Here is a 20,307-nt window from a genome sequence, read left to right as displayed (position 1 = left end):
ATTAAAAGAATTTGATACTATGAGTTGAATGGATAAGAGAGCATATAACATAGTTTTTAACAGAAGCAAAAACAAAGCTCTTGGCACCTCCTTTTCAAATGTTCTCAAATTCACACGAACAATAGGGAATATGGAAGGTTTTCTTGAGAAAGATTACTTCTAGAAATAAAGTATGAAAAGTCGTGCAATTCGTGCATATTTTTTTATATTAGAATAAGAGACGAGTTACTAAACTCAATATTTGTTCAAGTAATTGCATGTACAAAATAGAGATTTGAATTTTCTGTAAGAGATTGTTGCACCTGAGAATATCCAATCTAACTTTTTAATTTGTTTTTTCAGTGCTGATGGTCCTTTGTTGGAGAAAATAGGTTCAAGCATACGTACTACTTCAGCAGTGCATTATTTTCGTCTTCGTCCATTTCGTCCTTTGGTCGAGAACTGGTTTATGAGGTGTGCTTCTAGGTCAATTTCTGAAGCGTGGTGGACTTTTTGTAGTTTGCATGGGTTTCGTGTGTGGGAGTAATTCTTGATTACTATAGGTTTTGTTGAGCCTCTTAACTTCATTGGACATTGTTGAAAGAAAATGAAGAGTCATTAGTACGTTGAGAAGTGGACAAATTAGTCAATTTGAAATAGCATATATCCCCCATTGTGCCAAAGAATGGATAATGAAGCTGAGGATTTTGAGGAATGATAAGATTTGCAAGTGTTCAATGTGAAATGCCATTGTTTAGGGCCATGTTTGAGCAATGTGTTCATTTGGAGCTCATTGCTTTAAAGGTAGAAATCACCAATCGTGATGGTCGCCCATGGGATTTCCTCCCTTGTGGATTGGAACAATGGGTGTTGCCAAGTAGTCCAAGAAGTGAGCAAGCCTTTGCAGAATGCATCATTGAAAAGCTTGCTAGAATTGGAGCTAGTGTTTCCGAGCTATAGATTAGAAGTTCTCATGGTCCTTGGGTTTGGGGTTCAATAATTTCTTGGTGGCTTCCGTCTGGTCATAGTCACAACAAACGCTTCGTGTGTTTCGTTGTTTCGACAAGTTTTAGTTTTGAATTTTCGGACGAAACGGATAGGTTATGAATTGATACATAATATATACTCTTATAAGGGCGAATTTGATATGCTATATCTAAGTTAGAGAGAACAAAGAGAAATACAAGTCAAGACACTAAAAAGGAAATTCAAAACACACACACTTTCTTCAAAGGTATTTAAACTTTCTCAAATTCAGATAGGTTTCAAAATGATACTTAATATATTCAAAGATAGGGGCAAATAAATCATGTGATATTCAAGTTTAGAGTGAACTAAAAAATACAAGTCAAGATACTTAAAATGAAACTCAAAACACAAACACATTCTTCAAATGTTTTTAGATTCAAGCATTCAATTGCCTTTCTCAAGTGTCATGGAGTCAAAGCTTAAAAGCATATGGATTCTAGAAAAAACAGGGCAAAAAAAATTATTTTGATTTGGGCAAAACAAAGGTTTTGTTGAGAGCATTTCGTCCTATTTCGAAACGTTTTGTCTGTTTTGTGTTTCGAACAGGATGGATGAGATGTGGTCAAGAGCGTGAGGAACAAAGGGGAGAGAGAGAGAGAGAGAGAGAGAGAGAGAGAGAGAGAGGGTTAGGGTGTGAGGAAATGATGCTCTTCATTAGAGAGAGAGAGAGAGAGAGAGAGAGAGAGAGAGAGAGAGAGAAGGTTAGGGTGTGAGGAAATGATGCTCAAATGAAGATATGAAGAAGGCTTCATTCATGCATCAAGTATGACAAGGTAAGTGAAGTACATGCCTTGTATAGGCTACTCACTCACACACTAGCACCTAGTGCATATGGGATAAGTCTCATAATGACACGTGGCACTCACACATGACAACACATGAAATAGTACTAGATCACCTAGTACTACACACCAACACACTCTTTGGCTATGATATCTCCAACACTCCCCTTCAAAGCAAAGAGTGTGAGACCCAACATGCAAAGAGCAGACCGATCCCCCCTCCACTGCAATACTGCAAAGAGCAAGTCCAACTATCCAACACCTCCTGTGTGATAGCGACTTCTCAGTCAACTTGCGACCGGCAAGGGCAAACCATCACTCGTCAGCCCCCCTTATTCTGAATTGGGTGTTCAATACCATCAAACCAAAGTAAAAGACAATACATTCATTTTTGGGGAACAATCCAGGACAGAGTACCTCTTATTGACTCCAAATACATTCAGGTTAGAGGGACAACTCAAGGCTGAGAACCTTTATTGACTCAACATAAACACACATAGTATGGGGGGCCTAAAAAGCCCAATCCGTGTCATAAGGGTCCTCGTCCTCAAGAGAGAGCCCGTGAATCCTTGCTGTAGCTGCATGTATCTCCTCCGGGGGCTCTTCAGGTTCAGCTTGTTCTTTAGCAAGGAGATTGGCATGGTGCTTCTCTTGTTCCTATTGAAGCAGTGAGCTTCAATGTGTCTTTTCCTCTTGCAAAGCCTGCAAATAATATTCTTGTTGGTCTTCCATTTGCTTGTGCTTGATCACCAGGAGAGGCAAGAGAGGCTTCCTTATTGCGACAGTCCTTCTCAATGAGGAGTGCCACCATATCATCAAACATGGTATTGGCAAGGGAAGGACTTCAAGAGTTTGCACAAAGTGAGAAATTCTATGCATACTCTTCATAAGGACAGCCATCTTATCTTCATCATTGGGCACACTTTTCAAACTTGAGAGTTGTTGAACAAGAGATTGAAACCGGGCTACAGAGCACTCAACTCATCACTCTCTTCCATTTCAAATCATAAAACTTGAGCTTCAGAAAGACTTTAGCATTAGTAATTTTATTACCAAAGAAGATCTCGAGGCGATTCCAAATTTTTGCTTAGCTGTTGACTTGAAATCCACATGATGGATGGGAGAGTCGGCTAAGCAAAGACCAAGGAGGGCAATGTCCTTAGCATTGTGCTGCTTCCAAATACTTTGGTGTTGCTATGAAGTAACTCAACTTGGTCATCCTCAACAATATCCCAAACTCCTTCATGCGTAAGGAGCAGCTGCAATTTGGTTTGCCATGTGGGAAAACCTTCCCCCTTGAACTTCTCCACGACCAAGGAAGTAGAAGACAATGAAGTCATGATGGAAAGGACGTTCGTGAAGGCGGGCAGCAAGCAGAAAAGAAGACCCAGCAAAGGAATGGGCTAGTCTCGGTCTTCAAAACAGGACAGCATTCTCCTCCTGTGCAAAAGAGCAAATATAAATGTGTAGTGGTGCTCCAAATGTGAACCCAAATTAGAGAACAGCCAATATATGCCTCGAAATGTGGAATGGAATGCTGCAACAGGTCCAAACCTCTCAAAACCGTTCACAAAAGCACTCCGAAATGTTGTAGCCGCTTTCTGAAGTAGAAGACAGCTGATGGAGATGTGTTGAAGACCTCAAAGCAGCTCAGAAATGCCTCTATTGAAGGTAGTTAGGCAGCAGCAAGCTGAAAAAACGTCAGAAATGCCTTCCAAAGGCTTCGAAGTGCTGCACAAAATGCTCACAGGTGGTACCTTTGAAATAGTCGTGAAACTGTAAGAAAACAATACAACATCTGCGCTCAACAGATAACAGGATCTCTTACGCAAGAGAGGATAGCAGATAGTATGGAGAATCAAAAATTTGATTATTGTAAAACTGATACAATAGAAGGCGTTGCCTCCCAGCCGTGCGCTCCTGTGTGAGAAGCTTCGATGGCGTGCTGGAAACAGTAGAGGACGGAGGCTGGATGCTAAGGAATCAGGGTTGCTGTAGCCAGTGATGAAATGGGCTTCACGGGCTTGCTCTTATATAGCCACCAGTCGTAGTCGGTTAGACCCAATTGGGTGACTGACTCAGTCCGCCCAAAACGGCCGACTGGGAGTCGGTCCCGAAACAGGCCACCGACCACACGATAGAACCGTGGCATAAAATAGAGCCATCCGGGATCATCTAGGGCTTCAAACGGGCCCCGCAATCCGAGAGTGGGCTGCCCCGAAAAATGCTCCGTCTACCCTCAGTGCGGTCAGTCATGGGATGCCTTCCCGCACTTGCATGTAGCCTAGTTGGCGGTGTGCCAACTCTATCTGAAGCCGTCCAGCCATCAGGCCACACATGGCCCCCATCTGGTGTCCAAACCAGGACCTACCGGATAACCGAGCTACTCAAATGCCTTCTCCTCATATGGGGGGCTTACAAGTAGAGTTAGCTGGTTCCCGCGTAGTTACACGAGAGTGGAGCATTGATATCTAACAAAAACAACCCTGGGAGCCCTCACGTGCGGAAGTGTTTTGAAGGAAGAGCCGACCAGCCAGCTTTCAGGGTGCCAAAGCTGCGCAAACCTCCACACGTGTAGGCGCAACTTGCAGGAACTGCCGACCAGCAAGCAAGGAGAGGAAAATGGGCACCGAAAACACTCGCATGCAGGCAACAAAGGAGGCAGCAGGAGATGAAGCGGTGGCTGGGTATGGAGGAGGCAGAAAGCAGAAACTAATGGCTGTAGAAAGAGGTAGAATGAGGCAGGGCTGAGGTGGCTATAGAAATGAAGGCTAGAACTAGATTAGGGTTAGGTCTAGGATGACGTTGCAGCTAGGGTCAGGTCTAGGATGACGTGGCAACTATGGCAGGTGGCTCTGATACCATGTTAGAAAACATGGTGGAGAGAGAGAGAGAGAGAGAGAGAGAGAGAGAGAGAGAGAGAGAGAGAGAGAGAGAAGGTTAGGGTGTCCCCTTTTTTGTTTTTCTCTTTGAAAGTTTCAAATGGCTATTTAAGAGCTTATATGAAGAGTTTAAAGCTGCAAAATGTGAGTTTCTTTCATTTTCTAGCATAGTCTTATGTCATATGATGAATGGCATGTCGTGTATGACATGGTGTTCCGGTTCTTGTTCCTCCTTCCCGCAACGTCCCCGTTCTGACACTCAAATTTCCGAAACATTTCCATTCTCTGGTAACTATGAATAGATCTTTTGGCTTTTCCATGGATTTGACAGTGTATGCGAAGAAGTGTAGTGCAGCAATGTGAATTGACTTGGTGAAGAGTTTGGCTTTGGCAGCTATAATTTGTTGGTTATCAATATTATCTAAAAGTGCAACTAGATGACTACCATGCTTGTGATCTAGTGAGTGGTCGATGTTGTGGTGTTGGGATTTTAGGGGTCATGTTCTCACCTATAATAACGAAATGAGGAGGACATGGGACCGATGGTTCCTTGGGAACAGGTTCTAGTGGTATGGATGCGAGAGCTATAGACATGGGCTTGTGGGAGTCTAATCTCTAGCCCACATGCTCGGGGTGGTTAGGGAGGTGAGTGGCTTGTCAATTATCCTTGTGTTTTGTTGATTGTAGTTTTGGACTATGTTTAGGGTTATATCCTAGAGTGCATCCAATAAGCTCTGGGTTCCTTGCACTCCGCAAAACTAACTAAGCTATGTATCGAATACTAAGGCATAAGTCACATGACATGCCCAATCATGGTGGTCTTGTGGATAGGGACGATGGTATTAAGGGCCTAGGTGTGGTGAAAGTGATGGAGATTACTCTTCGCAGGATTCCCCCATCCACCCGTGAAGAGATTGAAAGGCAGCCTATCATGTGGAATGACAGGATTTTGGATGAGCTTGGCAGACCACTTGGAGCTTTTCCTTACATGTAGTGGCCAAGATGGGAGAGGGGCCCTGCATCTACAGTGGGAGCATGGAAAGCCTTCAGGAAGCTTCCTGCAGACCAACAGGCCCAAATGGTTCTTAATCTCAGAGGGAGTGCAGGGAGAGTCCAACAGATTGATGCAGCCTTGCCCTTGGATTGGGTGGACACAGATGACATGCCTATTACTTGCTCCACCTGGATGGGAGCATTTTCCAGATTGGGAGTTCCTTTATAGGTGATTGCTTTTCTTGACCCACATGAGGATGCCTTAGTATTTGATGTTTCTTCGGGGGGCAGGCTGTCCAGATCCACAGATGATATCTTGTTGGAGGTACCGTTTCAGCCAGTCAGGATAGTGGGCTTCATGGAGCATGGCTCTCTTTCACAGTGGTACTTGGATCCTGACCCGCTTCTCCTCGCCCTTGGCTCATGGAGGCTGTGGCTCTATGGAGGTGTCCCAATTAAGTTTTTGCAGTGGGACCCTGGGGAATGGGAATGGATAGATGAAGGGCACCGAGAGAAGGGCATCCCCTTCTTTCGTTACACGGTCAGTAATGCCAGGAAATTCCAGCTCAGCTCTAGGGGTTGGAAGCCTACCAGAGCTTCTCATTGGGAGAACTTTCAGATTTCTGCTGACTTGCAGAGAATTTTTTGGCAGAGGCTCTGGAAATCCCATCGGAATAGAAAAAACACTCTCTTCTTTTGGCTTTCTATTCATGGTGGGATAGCAGTGAACCATTGGAGATCCAAGTTCGGAGTTGACCCTTCTTGCCCTCGCTGCCTTTCTGCTTTGGAGACAATACAGCACTGCCTATGGGATTGCAGACAGGCGAGAATCATATGGAAGGGGATTGCAAGACTTTTCAGCACTTTTGTTCGCCTACCTTTCTATATGACATGGGGATCAGTGGCTTGGCTTACTCTTTCAGGGCCCCATGTATTTTTTGAGAGACTTGACTCCTCTTGGGCTCTTCACATTTGACGACACCTTGTGGAGTCGTGCTCTGTAGAGGATGTTCCGGCCACTCTTTTCAGGGCTGCTCGCTCCTTGGTCGACTCTCCATGGGAGATCCTAGCTAGCATTGCAACATGGCACATTTGGAGAGCCAGATGCACTGAGGCTTTGGAGGGTTCTCAGGTTCACCCTTCTCAGATCTTGGCCAGTACTTGGACATATACGATACACACTCTGATGACCATTTGGGCGACCATGCAGGGATCATCTCGAGCAGCCTTCTCCGGGAGAGTTTCTTTTCTTAGAGATTGGAGAGACTCTCCCTTCTTTGCTGAGACTTCTATAGGGTTGAGATGGCATTTTCAGCCTCAGCCTTGGTTTCTTTCTACCTCATTCCTCTGAGGTGTTTTTATTACATGCCTAGCATGGTGTATTTCCGCACAGAGCTTGCTCTAGCGGGTTTCTTTCTTACTTAATAGAAGTCTCTTTTTTGGGGGAAAAAAAAAGTGATGGAGATGGCTTCATTGAAAAGATTTGGGACTAGGATACTTAAGTTTATATGCAATGTATTCAATACATAGCCCCTCATGATCTTTGGATCGACAATTATGTAGCTTCAAAGTTGCTAGTCTGATGTCACCGGTAGTAAAGAGTGGACATTAGGTGGGGCGGGGATGGCTGATGAGGGAACGTTGTATAGCGTATGTGCATAGGAGTACTAGAGGGTGATGATGTTGAGAGGAGGAGTTCATTGCTTGAGGAACTTTTTCTTGAAGTCTTTGGAGTTGCTTTATTGTTAATAACTCCTTGTTCTCACGGATGAATGTATGCTAGGGACGATGGTATTAAGGGCCTAGGTGTGGTGAAAGTGATGGAGATGGCTTCATTAAAAAGATTTGGGACTAGGATACTTACGTTTATATGCAATGTATTCAATACATAGCCCCTCATGATCTTTGGATCGACAATTATGTAGCTTCAAAGTTGCTTGTCTGATGTCACCGGTAGTAAAGAGTGGACATTAGGTGGGGCGGGGATGGCTGATGAGAGAACGTTGTATAGCGTATGTGCATAGCGTATGTGCATAATAGGAGTACTAGAGGGTGATGATGGTGAGAGGAGGAGTTTATTGCTTGAGGAACTTTTGCTTGAAGTCTTTGGAGTTGCTTTATTGTTAATAACTCCTTGTTCTCACGGATGAATGCATGCTTCTTTGGTGGACCAGATGACAAAACTTGTATATAGTCTTTGTCATGCTTGAAATATGGTGCTTGGATGGCTGCCTCCATCAATGCGAGATCAAGCCTAAAACTAATCCTGATACCTCATCTTCTTCTAGCTAGTTGATGGCAAGGAGAGAAAGACATGCAACTATTGCAGAAAGCCTAGACATGACTTTTAAGAGTTTAAAAAGCGCATTGCTTTGGAGAAAGAAGCAGCAGCAAGGACTTGTAGTTACAGATGCTCCTGCTGCCTGCATGAGCACAGCCATGAGGAGGCAAATATGGCTCATGATGAGTGGGCATTTGTCTCATGCCACTACAACCCTTCTAAGCATGATGGAGCTTTATCTTTGGCTGATTTTATGTCCGATTGATACTTTGATAGTGGTGCTTTCAAGAACATCTCCTCCTGCAAAAAGTCCTTGGATAGGGGGCATAGTCACGTGTGCAAACAATGCTTCATATGCAGTCTGGGGCATTGGCAAAGTGCAAGCTATATCAGTTTCAATTGATGCAGTCACTTTATTGGACATTTTGTATGTTGCAGGAATCGAGAAGAACTTGATCTCTGTTTCAGCCATTGCGACAAATGGCCTTAGATTCATCTTTGATGGTTATCGTTGTGCGATCTATGACTTTCGACATGATAACAGCATCATACTTACTGGAACACTCATCCGTGGGCTGTATAATCTTGATGTCTATGACAAAGGGACTGTTATTGAGGCTAATGCAGCAGCTGATTCAGTTATTGCTGATACACATCTCTATCATGAGGTAACAGCCTCGACATGATAACAGCATCGTACTGACTGGAACACTCATCCGTGGGCTGTACTTATGACGAAGGGACTGTTATTGAGGCTAATGCAGCTGCTGATTCAGTTATTGCTAATACACATCTTTGGCATGAGAGACTTGGGCATCTCAACTTGTAAGAGGTGTCCAATATATCTAGACTGGCTCATCATAGCACCTCCTCAAAATTAGCAAATTGACTGCAATGAACATTCTTCCGGAAGGTCAAGGAGGCTATCGCAGTGCGCTCAAAATGCACTCAAAGGATATCGTACAAAAGAATGCACTTTCTGTGAGGGCTGCTTGCTGGGAAAGATGCATTGGTTCTCTTTCTCAAGGATGGGACTATTAGTGCATCCAACAGTTGCTGCTCTTGGTACATAGTGTGTATGTGGACAATCTCTCTTCATACTCTTACTTTGTCACCTTTTTGGATTACTGTACCAGTGTCACCTTTGTGGATGATTGTACCAGGTACATTGGATTTAACCTTTGTAATCCAAGTCGGATTCTTTGTTTGTCGGTATATAGTGTGTATGTGGACAATATCTCTTCAGACTCTTACTTTGTCACCTTTTTGGATGACTGTACCAGTGTCACCTTTGTGGATGATTGTACCAGGTACATTGGATTTAACCTTTGTGATCGAAGTCGGATTCTTTGTTTGTCTCAAGCATTTTTTTGCCAGGCTGGAAATGAGAGCTGATACAAGCTCTGCACACTCCGCACTGGCAGGGGGGGAGGGGTGAATACATGTCCTGCGAGTTTGCTGATTTTCTAACAGCACAGGGTATCATACATCAGTGCATGGTGCCATACACTCCACAACAAAATGGAGTTGCAGAGTGGAAGAATCAGACCTTGATGGAAATGGCGAGAAGTATTGTTAAGGGTAAGTCTTTGCCCAACAAGTTTTGGTTGGATGCTATCATGTGTGCCAGATATGTGCTAAATAGAGCATTGAGACAATTACCCCCTATGAGGGATAGACATGCCGCAAGCCTGTGATTTCATATATGTGGGTATTCGGTTGTTTGGCATATGCAAATCAGTTGCGGCAAAAATTGGAGGATATGACAGTGAATTGCATATTCATTGGCTACAGCTGACAAAGTAAAGGCTACAGGTTGTACCAGCCTAGCACGAGAAAATTTATTAATTTATTAGTAGAGATGTTTTTACTGAGCATGCAGCTTTGCCTTTGTTAGATTTAGATCGGCAATTGTATGGTTCTGATCCCGCATCAGCTACATTTTTGGCAAAAGGTTGTCATTAGACAGCATAAAACAGTCCCTAGATGGCTGTTGGATACCCTCAAGGACAGTAAGGAGAAGTTAATGTCTCGTTGGCTCTGAGCAACAAGACGGGCTTTGTAGCAGTCTACGCTTTCGCATCAAGTTGTAAACCCACCATGTGCCAATGGCACGATAAGTAATCCCTTACTTTGGAAAAAAGGGATGCATTTGGATGTACTATTATTGGCTCTTTGCCTGTGGAATAAAGCAATAGCTACCATCTAGAGGGGGCAGATTGGACTCCATGAGGTGTCGCTCTATTTTCTCCCTCTCTTGTTTCCTTTGAATCATGCTCATAATTGATGGATATGATTAGTTTCAGTTTTTTTAATTGTGGTATCAGAGCAAGGCTATACTCTAGGCCTTTTTGGGAAGTAGAGAAACAACTCTTAGTATGTATGGTATAGATTTCAAAAAGGAGAAGAAAAGACTCCTAGTCTTGTAGGTCGTTAGAGTAGCTTAGCTGTGTGTGAACAACCTCCTTATGGTAGCTTCACTTAGCAATAAGGCCTCTCAACAGCCATTAGAGAATTGAATTCTCTGGAGTCTCAAGGCTTCAGGCCTTGCTGTGGTCTTTCATGCGAGGAGGGGAGTATTAAATAGTTTGGTGCTAGAGAGAAAGCTTTGATTTCTAGAGTCTACAAGTTTGTGAGTTGCAAGACAGCCTACTACTCATCCAGGCACCTAGAAGAAGGCGATGGAGTACTATCGTGTTGGAAAGCATCCTTTCTCGGACTCCACACGAATTCATCATCTAGTTCCCTACGAATAAGTAGCAGCATTGACTTGCCATCCAACACTATTTCAGGTTTCTGCAATAGCTTTCAGAGAATTGAATGCCTTTAAAGCTCCTAGTACCTACTAAATTGCTGGTCATATCTACATATGAGCTTATGAGGTCCTCAATAATTGGCCCAACTCTGTGATCATCCTGAGTGATATAGAGAGGGTTTTTTCCTCAACAGAATTTCCAAGAGAGAGATGGACTGTAAGCTGTTTCAACTCAACCACTGGCAACGTCGATACATCCATAATCTGACGTTCCCACATCTTATTCTTTTTCTTCAAACATCAGTTGATTAGCAGCTTGGGCTCTGCATGGCTAGTATTCTGAGTCAAGTTTCAACACACAATATTCTTACAAGCAACTCATGCCTCCAACAGTTCGCGTCAAACACTTTAATAGAAGGCTGCTACAAGTCTACGATCGATTCACAGGGTAGCGTTAGACAGCAGCAAGCTGTGTCCCAAAGCTTGTAAAATCTGTTCAATAGTGCTTTTGTCACTCTGTCTCCGTAGTAGAAACTTCCAAGAAAACTCTAACCCTCCAGCTAGGTTATGCAAAGGTATGGGAATATGACTATGCAACTAGAGGAAAGCTTCCTCAATGCATTGTTGTAGCGCATCCTTGTCGTGCGGATGAAGGTTCATTTGCAAAGTTCTTCCTCTTTACTATGACTTTGTAATAGAGGACTCTCTCTTGGAGGGTAATCTCGATGCGTTTTCCTTCTTGGATCATTAGTGACCTCTCGAGAGCGCCCACGTATTCTAAATTTCTCATGCTCCCCTTGGTTTTCCTTGCAGTGAAATTTTCCTGTTAGGCCTCCCTTTGTTGGAAACTTGAAAAATCTTGTGGGTTCGTTATTGTTGGAACATTTGTTTTGAGTGTCTTTTGATGGCTTGGTACTGTCTGCAATTGTGGAAAACAATGGGCAAAAGTATTTTTTTAATGGATTACCCTTGCCAGAAGAAACAGGTCCATGAAGCTTGTAGAAACAAACAGTCTTCTAAGGGCTACACCACTATTTTTTTTTCCTAACGACTTTACGGGCATTAAAGAAAAGGAGCACAAGTAGGATTGAAAATGGAGTAGTATAGAGGAGAGACTTATTTGATAGTTTACGCAAAGTTGTGGTTGAATTTCGTAAAATTGAATCTCGTGAAGCCGTATGATCTATTCTTGGAATTGCTACAATAGCTGGCATCAAAGTTGATCAAGGAGAACACGTTTACATATTGCTCCTTTCACAATCGGCATTTAATTCACCCACAAATCTACATTTTATTTAGAACTTGAGAGAGAGACTAGCATCAAGGGTCATTTCAAGACTGGGTGCTATACAATGTCTTTGTTGTGGAAGATCTTGGCATCCATTTTGACCATTCATACCTAATTCTAATCATAAAATCATTATGTGAAATATTTGATCAAGTTTAAGAATAAACTGAGTGATGATGCTCGGTGGATGCTTGAGTGGTTCTTTCGAGCTTTTCCTATAATCAAACACGCAACTAAGGTCAGTTATATTGTATTTTTAATATTTTGTGCTATGGATATCATTTCATTTTTAAAGTCGTGCTGGTATTGTGGGAGTGTTATTGATGGTGTTAGATTATTGTACTTTGAGTGCAATTATATTGGGATCAATTGATTTGAGTGTTATTGGTGGTGTTGGATTATTGTACTTTGAGTGCAATTATATCGGGATCAATTGATTTGGTGATTCTTTCAATTGATTATTAATAACGAATGTAATCGGTAGCTTGAGTATAAGTGATGGAACTAATGACGAGGATTGAAATTAGTGTGAGGGTACTGATTGAGGGGTCACAAATTTTCACTAATTTGATTTTGCTCTTGTCAATCTTCAAAATGATCCAATTGCCAGTTTGATATTGTAGATCTCATATCTTCTTATTCATTGCTTTCTTATACCTCTCTGTTATTTCTAGATATGAATCTTAATCAGTGTGAGAACTTGTTGCACATCTTCAGCAAACTGATCAGCCACCAAAATCCTATCTATGTGTGTGACTAGTGTAGGTAGGTTCTAGACATAGATGACCTCAAATGGAGTTTTATGAGTAGTTGGCAAACACAAGGATAGGCAAATGAGAAGGGCATAGTATATGACTATGGGGCAATTTTGTATTTTATTGATGTTGTAAAACCTTGGGCAATATTTACGGTAGAAGACACTATTTCTGGATAAAGCAAGCCCAAAGTGGCTTTGTAAAAAAGTAATCCCTTCCTACGGAAAATAGGGATGCTTTTAGATGTACTATTATTGGTTCTTTGCGTTTGGAATATGCAATTCTAGATGGGAAGCAAGAGCCACTATCTAGAGGGGGCAGATTGGATCCCGTGAGGCATCACTCTATTTTCTCTCTCTTGTTTCTTTGCTATTTTGTATCATGCTTATAAATTGTTGGATATGGTTAATTTCAGTTTTTGTTATAAAGGATGCATACATCCACAACATGGTGAATGTGCTCCAAATTTTCATAGACTCGAAGTTTGATTCTCCTAAGAATTTAACCTTCGGCCAAGCATCTGTCTGCCACATGCTCCATGATGCTGAAATCTCTTGCAGTAACTAGATTGTCACCCAATGTTAGAGAATCCTTCATTTGCTTTCTAGATGAGGATCCAATGAGAGCATATATAGACCCCACAGTGATTGCGTACTCATCTTACAATTTTAAGCAATCTAGCTGCCATCTTGGCCAGGCATTGAAGCATTACTAAAATGTGAAAGTATTTCAATTATTGTGCCACCTAAAGCTTCCTCATTTCTTTTCTCGGGTCGTTCTATTGTTGTCTCATTAAGAGATTTCTCCCTAGTAACTTGTTGGATGTTCAATAGCAGTAAGCTCGATGAAGCAAGACTCCTCGCTTCAACTGGAGAACCACGTGGGTAGCATTTGGTTTATCTTTTCAATAGTAGAGCTCTCAAACTGTGTTTTCTATTCGTTGTATACTCTTGGCCTTGTTTTTTGAAAGCGAAAGGTTGTGACTTTATTTCTTTATCCACTACATTCGTCTCTTTGTCTCCTTGCGATTATTTCTATTGATTCTCTATATAGTTCGATTACTGAGGACAAACCTTCTAAACAAGCTCCTCGTGTAATGACGTTTGTTGAAACTTAAGGTTCCCATGTTTGACTAGGGAGGCGGTATGTTTAATTTGTTAGTTTTAATGTTCGTTCCTGTGCTCATCTTCAAAATAGATATGGTCCTTCAATGCTCTTATGTATGTTGCAACAGAATCTTGCTTGTCTAATCTTTTTCGTAGCTTGTATCCTCTTTGACGACCTTAGACCAAAAGTTCATACAATGAAGCTGAAAGACGCATGGCTTCACGGGTTTTTTATGTATCCAAAGTTTATTGGATTGTTTTATTCCTCTTAATCAAAGAAGAAGGGTGTACCCTCTTTAATTAGTAAAGAAGGTGTTCTTTTTTTCCTAACCTCTTTCTTCTTAATGAGTTTCTCGTGTAGTGTTCGCTCCTTTGCTCATCTTCAAAATAGATACAGTCCTTCAATGCTCTTATGTATGTGCAATGGAATCTTGCTAATCTTTTTTGTAGCTTGTATCCTCTTTGACGACCTGAGACCGAAAGGTTATACAATGAAGTTGAAAGACGCATGGCTTCACGGGTTTCTTATGTATCTAAAGTTTATTTGATTGTTTTATTCCTCTTAATCAAAGAAGAAGGGTGTACCCTCTTTAATTAGAAAAGAAGGTGCTCTTTATTTTTTCCTAACCTTGTTTGGATTGGGAGTAGAATTTTGGATTTTATACTGGAATTAACCTATGATAGTTTTGTAAGGCTTGGGAATAAGATATCCGTGACGTATAGTAGTCCTTTAGGGGTCTTTTTACTATTTTTGATGTCTTGCTTTAGAATTGACTTCCTATTTTATTACTAAATCCGAACTTGCTTCTTTTTAAGGAATAGTAATCTCGTTATTATTTTTCACAAAATTAATTGTTTAAGGCTCTCTCTCCCTTGAATCCTTTGCTTTGGAAAAAGAAAAAGAAAAAAAAAGATAAGTAAAAAAAAGGAAAGGTCTTCTGAATATTTTTGTATTTTCCTTAACCCGTGCTGTCCCGAGATGGTCTAATGTACCAACTTACATTTTGATATATTTTTCCTTATTCGTTTCAGTATTTGAACATCTTCTTGTTTTTTTTAACCGTTTCTTGTTTCTTGCTTGCTCCCAAAACTAACTTAATATGTCTTTTTCCTTGAAAAAAGAAAGTTAGAAGAAAAAGAGAAACAAAAAAATTAACAAGAAAAGATATTAGTGTCGTCTCAATTATAAGACTTTGTTTATAACTTGATTTTTCCTTGAACACATTTGGGAGATCTTAGTATTTTAAGACCAAATTATATCTCATTGTTTAGTAAAAAAAGTTTGAATAAAAAAGAAAAATAAAGAAAGAGAGAAAAACAATTGTTCTTGGGGTGTCTTGTTGATTGATTTGTTATATTATTTAATCCTCTCAGCTTTGCTAAGCATCCTTGGGCTTTATTTGCCTCGAAGCAAATAATAAGAGATTAGGATTTCTTTTATACACACACTTGTAGGATCAAAGTAAGATCTTAAAGATCTTATGGCTAATGATCATACTTGATTCTCCAGAGATTTTTTTTTTAATGAGGAGTTCACTCAACTGGGTTATGACGATATAGTTCTCGTTCTATTAGGTTGCTTTAATGATGTTTTATGTTGCTTTCTTTGCTTCTGCTTGGAGGAATTCACCAAATCTGTCAGAAAGGTCTCAGTATCACCATGAAAAGGAGTCAAAAGATTAATACAAATCCAAACTTTGTTGTCATATGCTATCAATATTGTCACTACGGTCCTGGCGGAAACAAATGATTAGTGTATGTAGAGGTTGAAACTTTTCTTAGGTATAGTTATAGAGGTGATCATGACATCAGAGAACTCTTTTTCTGTAGTAGAGGCGATCATGACATTAGAGAACTCTTTTTATATAGATGCTCTTATAATTCCTAAGAATCCAAGCTCATGATAAATTCATGGGTTTTAAAAGCAAACATTGTCAAAATGGCCTAGGAGACTAGGGACGGGGCATCAAAGGATGAATCCTCATCATAGTGTCCAAAAATAACGTTTCTGGACACCTGAAATAGTTCACCGTTTTGGCGCGGTTTTCGAAACTCAAAACTAGTTTTTGCCCCAAACCCTGTGACTCTTTCTCGCAAAGCCACGGCCGTTTCTTTGCGCAGCTCCGCTCCACCGTCTCCTTCTCGTAGCCTCTCACCCTACAACGCCGCTGTCCCTTCGCTTTGCTCTCCTTTCGAGCCTCGCCTTCTTGCTCTCCTCTCCTCTCCTCCTTGCCCTCTCGTCTCCTCCTTGCTCTCTCTTGAGCCCTTGCCCTCTCGTCTCCTCCTTGCTCTCCTCTCCAATCTCTCCTTGCTTTCCTCTCCTCTCCTTCTTGCTCTCTCCTCTCCTCCTTGTTCTCTTCAGCCCTTGCCCTCTTCTCCTTGCTCTCCTCAACCCTTGCTCTCTTCTCTCCTCCTTGTTGTCCTCTCAGTTCTTGTTGCATGACATATGTATTAATTATATATATATGTATGTATGTATGTATGTATAAAATACTTTATTAATCTTAAAATTGAAACTTGTTTCCACCATTTCTTTTGGTGGCTGAAACTCTGAAAGACGGTTTCTCGCCCATGTTTTATTTCTTCGTTTTCAAAACTCGTGGGAACTATGATGCTCATAACCCAGTTTGGTGAGATCCTCATGTTAAGAAGAAATCTTTAGAGAATTAAGTATGATCGTTAGTCATAAGATTTATGAGATATTACAATGATCCTACAAGGGGGTGTGTGACCTATCTTTTAGAGAAGCCCTAGTTCCTCATTATGTGCTTCGAGGCACATAAAGCCCAAAAAGTCTTTACTAAAGCTAAGGTGATAAAGTAATATGGTAAATCAATCAGCAAGGGACTCTAACAATCATCTTTCTTCTCTCTTTCTCTTTACTTTTCTTTTCTTCAGACTTTCTATGCTAAAGAATGAGACAAAATCTAGTCTTCGAAGTTTCAAAGTGCAAAATGTGTGTATGAAAAAATCAAGCAATAAACAAAGTCTTATAATAAGAGGCTCTATTCTCTTATCTTTTTTTTTTTCTTTTTTAAATATTCTTTTTTTAAAAAACTTTTTTGAAGAGAACGTATTAAATTGTTTCTTGAAGCAAGTAAGGACAAGAACTCTTTAAAAATGTCAAGGAGATCTTCAAATATTGAACGAACAGGAGAGATCTATCAAAGTGCAAGGAGAAATGTTAGGATATATAGGGGCCAAGCACGGTTCAAGAGAAGCATCAAAATATATCTACGAACTTTCTGATTCTTTTACTTATCCTTTTTCTTTTCGTTTCTTTTTTAAATGAAATTGCAAAGGAATGGATTTATTTTCAAGGGGGCTTTTTAAACAATTAATTTGATGAAAAATAATAGAGAGACTACTTTAGGAGCAAGTTAGGATTCAAATAATAAAATAGGAAGTCAGTTTTAGAGCAAGATGTAAAAAATGATGAAAAACGTTTTTAAAGAACGATTGCAAAATCTGACAGAGACCCTGAGATGGATGGGAGTCTTGATGGGATTCATTGGTAGATGATTAGAGTGGTGGGACGTTTGGGGAAGGAGTGGCACATTGACCCTCCGAGTATCTCAGAGCAGGATGCCTCCAGATGTCACCTCTGGCTATGGGAGGGTAGACCCTTGAGGGAGGTTCAGTGGGATCTTGGAGAGTGGTTCTGGCCCTCCTGGGGCGGCCTTGCCGAGCAGATGGACGAGGTGCCCTTCTTTTCCTACACCACACGTATTGGCAAGAGGCTTCAGATGGACTCTTCGAGGTGGAAGCGGCATTGGGTGACCTAGAGAGTGCCCCGGGATGCTTGTTCCAAGTTTTGGATGCGGTTATGGTCTAGTTTGCGGTCGAGAAAGATATCCTACTTCTTTTGGCTGGCCGCCCATGGAGGTTTGCCCATTGGACCATGGTTGTAGCAGATGCGAGTGGAGGGGCAGTGCCATTGTTGCTCTGCTAGTTTCCTAGAGACGATCCCGCATTGCCTTTGGAGTTGTCGTAGAGCAGTTAGGATTTGGATGGGATCCCTTCGGATCATGACCTGTATGCAAAGCCTTCAGAGGGACTACACCTGGGGGATGGTGGCCCGGTTGACTAAGGGAGGACACGCGTTCCAGATTGATGAGATCTCCCCAGCCTACTAGATACAGGGTCGGAGCATTCAGAGGATAGCGCTCCATGGGCAGTCCCTCCTGATAGCCTAGCTCCCCCTTCTCCTCCAAAGGACAGTGTTTGGGAGGTGGTAGCTAGTATCATTGCGTGGAACATTTGGTTGGCTCACTGTAGTCTCGTGATGGGTGAGCATCTGGTTCCACCCTCGGCTATCTGGCAAGATATCATCTTCACTCTACGCTCCACTTGGGAGTGTGGGACTCCAGGCTCTAGAGCGACTATCGAGAGGCGTGCTCGTTTCTGCAAGGCTTGGCCTGTAGGAGTTTTCTACACCTTCACTCCGCGAGGGATTCGTTGGTTGTATAGTCCCCCCACTTGGCTGTTAGCCCCTATACTAGAGATCCCCTAGGCAGTGAGCTGGGTTTCTCTGGAACAGGCCGGTTTTTTCTTTCAGCCTTTTCCCGGTCTTTTTCCATACCGCACCTTCGGGGCTGCTGTTTTGTATGAAGTCTTTCAAGCATTGATAGAAGGTTCCTTTCTTTGAAAGAAAAAAAAGAGAGATCTTTGTATATAAATTTTTTCCCTCTTTAAACTTACGTGATAGAAGCTTCGATATCTCTCTTGAAGTTTTTGTTTTACAGGATGTGCAGCATACAAGGTCACATGTATCGATATAACGTTCTAATTTAAGTATTTATATTGTCTTTTTGTCTAGGTAATAAAAAAACAATATAAATAATTAAATTAGAACCATATTACCTCATACATGTGGCTACTTGCATGTTGTATGGTCGATAAATCAAAATATTCATCACGATTCAGTGTTCACCTATGATCTCATTTGTTTTGAGGGAATGGGATACATACTTTATGTGTAACAATATGGATTGACTTATGAAACTAATGTCACCTCTTTCTCTAAATCACTAAGATGCCATCCTTCTCGAGAATTTAATAATAGGAATCATAATTTAAAGTGTTAGAGCTAATAAAATTTAGTACTTATAAGTTGCAAGTTTAAATCTTTTAAAAGTACTTACTTTGATTGAGGATAGGGCAATTCTCTGTTGAAAGGCCGATTTGTACAACCCTAATTATCGAAGAGGCGAAGCGGGAAGTACAAGGGCTCTATGGATAACTGAATTGAAAATCATTTTCTTAACATTCTTTTTAGCAGGTAATTTTGAGTCATTCTAGTCATGTCCATCTGTACTAGTCATCATGTGATAAAGACTCTCCTTGGTTTATCTACCTATGAAAATTAAGCCATTAAAAAAATAAAATGTAATTTGAAGTGTCGATGCTGCGTTTGTCTAGACTTTAGAGTCTGAACTCTATTCCAAATTCAATAGATTAAATCATAAATACTTAATAATATAAATCATAATTCATGCCTCATATCTGCCAAGCAACAAGAAGATGTAGCTGAAACACTGTCTTTGCTGATATCACAGGCTCCCATTTACACCCTTTTCTAAATATGGCCAGTGCACGTGGCTGCAATATAAGTCACTAGTTACATTACTTGCTCAACCACACGAGACGCCCATATTAACCTTCCATTGTCCTCCATCATGATTTCAAGAAAGTGTGAAGTGCAAGGATCCACACAATCTTGAGATACTTTTCTTGAAGGAGACTTTCCTTCCTCTTGCAATTAGAGCCATTATCAGTGATGACTTGCACCACATTGTCTTCACCAATCTAACTAATAGCTGATCGGAACTGGCCTCTAACAAGCTAAAGGGAAATAAACCGTAACTAACTAGACTTCCACACTATTCACAGCCATAATGCTTCACTTCCATTATTTAAATATTACTTAGAAACAACCTTTGAAAACACTAAAAGGGAGGCTAGAGTGCCCCTTCTCAGAAACAAAACACAAGAAACGCAGATTGACCCCAAATACTTTGGTGCCCCTTTCGGTATTTATTAATTCTTCTGGCAATGGAAAATGCTTTTACAACAAGGGCTCATCCTTTGCACTTTGCTTCAGTGGCAAATCCACCGTCCACGCTTATTCCTGGCTTCATAGGCATCCAATCCCCAGCACACACTGGAATCCAACGGTGAAGGTAAGACTAAGGCATTCGCCACTGTGTATGTCCAATTGAAAGCTATCAATGAATTCCACGGGGCATCTAGCTTTCCCTAGAGGAAAAGGCTGGTCATACGCGGACGCGAGAATGTTTTCATCTGCTGAAATCTTCTTCCTGGCTGGAATGAAGTGGCTTGCTTGCTGAATCTGCATATGATTATCCAGATCTTATAATGTCCAATTGGAGTACGAGTAAGATCCAGGTAGTGGATGTAGTGGATGAAGGCCTATCTGGGATAGGTAGTGGATGTA

At 41.3% G+C, this 20,307-nt stretch overlaps 1 protein-coding gene across 3 annotated transcripts in view; it reads left to right on the top strand.

Annotated features, from left to right (window-relative positions):
• LOC147881910 (uncharacterized) overlaps positions 1 to 20,307 on the top strand; it is a 75,291-nt gene that overhangs the window by 25,635 nt on the left and 29,349 nt on the right. For all 3 annotated transcript variants that reach the window (XM_087402101.1, XM_087402100.1, XM_087402102.1), the window contains exon 4: positions 343 to 453. In XM_087402101.1, coding sequence (XP_087258227.1) covers positions 343 to 453 — 111 coding nt within the window. The remainder of the gene's footprint in view (positions 1 to 342; positions 454 to 20,307) is intronic.

This window comes from Dipteris shenzhenensis, chromosome 30 (genome assembly GCF_047967505.1).
Source record: "Dipteris shenzhenensis isolate YYH24624 ecotype China chromosome 30, Dip_SZ_1.0, whole genome shotgun sequence".
Classification (NCBI taxonomy): domain Eukaryota; kingdom Viridiplantae; phylum Streptophyta; class Polypodiopsida; order Gleicheniales; family Dipteridaceae; genus Dipteris; species Dipteris shenzhenensis.
The sequence above is the reverse complement of the archived record's forward strand: the minus strand, read 5'-3'. Positions and strand labels throughout refer to the sequence as shown.